The 2591-nt window shown below is 35.6% G+C and overlaps 1 protein-coding gene across 1 annotated transcript in view; it reads left to right on the forward strand.

Moving 5' to 3' along the window:
• Positions 1–848: 848 nt before the first annotated feature.
• The window catches only part of LOC127746708 (uncharacterized), an 11695-nt gene continuing 9952 nt past the window's right edge, over positions 849–2591 (forward strand). The window contains exon 1 of the mRNA XM_052260720.1: positions 849–2474. Coding sequence (XP_052116680.1) covers positions 849–2474 — 1626 coding nt within the window. The remainder of the gene's footprint in view (positions 2475–2591) is intronic.

Below are 2591 nucleotides of genomic sequence, written 5' to 3' on the forward strand. Positions count from 1 at the left end.
AAACTATCTTGTTCATATTCTTTCATTCTACACATTTTTTAAGGTGTTATAATACACAATTTGAGAGAGAGCAATATCAGTTGGTTCAATAGTGCTAAACTTGTAATCACACACTCTTCTAGAGAGCACTCTTTTCATCTCAACAATTCTTTGAGAATTGTTTTCTTGTACACTTTGTAAATTGGAGTGTGATCTCCAAGGTTGAGTCAAGAGTTATAAACACTATAGTCGGTGAGGATACCAAAGAGGTATACTAAGTACTCAAGGCAAATTTTAGAGAAGGTATCTCTAAGTGGAGTGGGTTAGTATACGAGTGGTGATTATATACCGTGAGGTGTTAGAAACTAAGGACTCGGATTGTAAAAGGTTTTGCGCGAGCACCTTGAAGCTTGGCAATAGTGGAACTTCTCAATTGCGATTGAGAAAGAAAGTGGACGTAGGACAAGGATTGTGCCGAACCACTCTAAATAGCGTTTGCATCTCTCCAAACTCATCTTTTCAATATTATTGTCTTTTACCGTTAAAGCAAATAAATTGTGATCGTGAAGTAGCTTCGTAAGTACTTAAGGAGTAGCTTAAGTCCGATTGGTGAAAAGCTTGATCAATTTATTTGAGTTGGTGTCTATTGGAAAGTAAAAGCTCCTTATAAATGCTTAGCAATTGAGTTAAGCTCTTGGAAAAATACTAGTACAATAACACTTTTGCATATTATCTTTAAATTCATCAAAAAGGTTCATTGTTGTTGGTTTACTCAATTCACCCCCCCTCTTGAGTAATTGTGCATAGCTTCTACAAGTGGCATCAGAGCTTAACCCTTTGAAAGACTTAACCGTTTAAGGGAAAAGATCATGGAAAGCACAGGCTTTAACAACAACAACACTAGCGAAGGTAACTCAACCGCTAGACCTCCTCTTTTCAGCGAAACAAATTACTCTTATTGGAAAAATAAGATGAGAATTTGGATCCGTTCTCAAGATGTGAGAATTTGGAAAGTAATTGAGAATGGAAATCACATTCCAACAAAGACAACAAGCGCTAAAGAAGAAGGAGTCTCCGTCTTAAAGCAAGTACCGAAAGGAGAAGATGAATATAGTGACGATGATTGGAAGAAAGTGGCAATGAATGATAAAGCCATCAACTTCATTCATTGTGCACTTAACGAGCATGATTATATGAAGATCTCTACATGTGAAACCACTAAAGAGATTTGGGATAAACTCCAAATCACTTACGAAGGAACCGACCACGTTAAAGAATCAAAGGTATTTATGTTGGTTCATGAATGGGAAAACTTCAAAATGAAAGATGAAGAGAGCATTGAAGAAGCTCTTGAAAGACTCTCCAAGATCTTCAACAATCTAAGCATGCTTGGCACAAAATACAATGATAAACAAATTGTGACCAAGGTGCTTACAAGCCTTACACCAAAATGGAACTCCAAAGTGAACGCCATTGTGGAAGGAAGGCTCTATGATCAACTCACTTTTGATCAACTGCGAGGAAATCTTCTCACCTATAAAATGACTATGCTAAATAGCCAAAAAGGTGAAGAAAGCAAGAAGAAAAGTCTCGCCCTTAAAACAACATCACTGCAAGAAGAGAGTGATGATAATGAAGAAGAAGGAGATGAAGAATTTGCACTCTTATTAAAAAGATTCAATAAGTTTGCAATGAAGAAAAACTTCAAAAGCAAAACAAAGGTACCAAAATGCTATGAGTGTGAAGAAGTTGGACACATCAAACCCAATTGTCCAAAACTTCAAAAAGAGGACAAAAACAAGAAATTTAAGAAGAAGGAGAAAGCATACATATCATGGGAGAACGAGGATGAATCCGACTCCGATGACAACGAGGTTGCAAATCTTTGCTTAATGGCAAGCGAAGAAAAGGTTAGTAATGACAACCCCACTTCCTTTAATTTACAAGATGAATATGATGCCTTACTTGAAGTGTACACAAAACTTACCCAAGATTATTCTCTCCTAAAGAAAAAGAATATGGAACTTTTAAAACAAAATGAGATGTTGAAAAACAAGAATATCAATCTTGGAAAAGATAAGTGTAGCACAAGTAGTGATCCATACAAATATTGCAAAATGCATGAAAATGAAATTACAAATCTTAAGAACACTTTAGCTAAGTTCAATGAATCTTCAAAGAACCTAGATAAAATGTTGAAAAACCAAAAGCATGTTCATAATAAGGAAGGTTTGGGTTTTGAAAAAGGAAAATTTAAAAATGCTAAAACTCCTATTAGGCAACCGCAAGCCCAAAAGGCAAGCATGCCTAAAAGGAATGAAGCCTTTAAACATCCCCCTCAACATGCTTCATTTAGAAATTATAATCACAATGCATATAGATCAAAAGATGTTACATTTAGGAAACAACCTAGGCAACCATTTAGAAACATGCATAGGATGCATAATCCAAATGTCATATGTCATTATTGTAATAAAGTAGGTCATATAGCACCCGTATGCTTTACTAGAATTAAAAATATAAACTTTCGTAGTCAAGATACAAGATGGGCACCTTATGGGCATTATGCTCATACTAACCATCAAGGACCCAAATTCACTTGGGTACCTAAA

This window comes from Arachis duranensis, chromosome 4, assembly GCF_000817695.3.
Source record: "Arachis duranensis cultivar V14167 chromosome 4, aradu.V14167.gnm2.J7QH, whole genome shotgun sequence".
In the NCBI taxonomy this organism is placed as follows: domain Eukaryota; kingdom Viridiplantae; phylum Streptophyta; class Magnoliopsida; order Fabales; family Fabaceae; genus Arachis; species Arachis duranensis.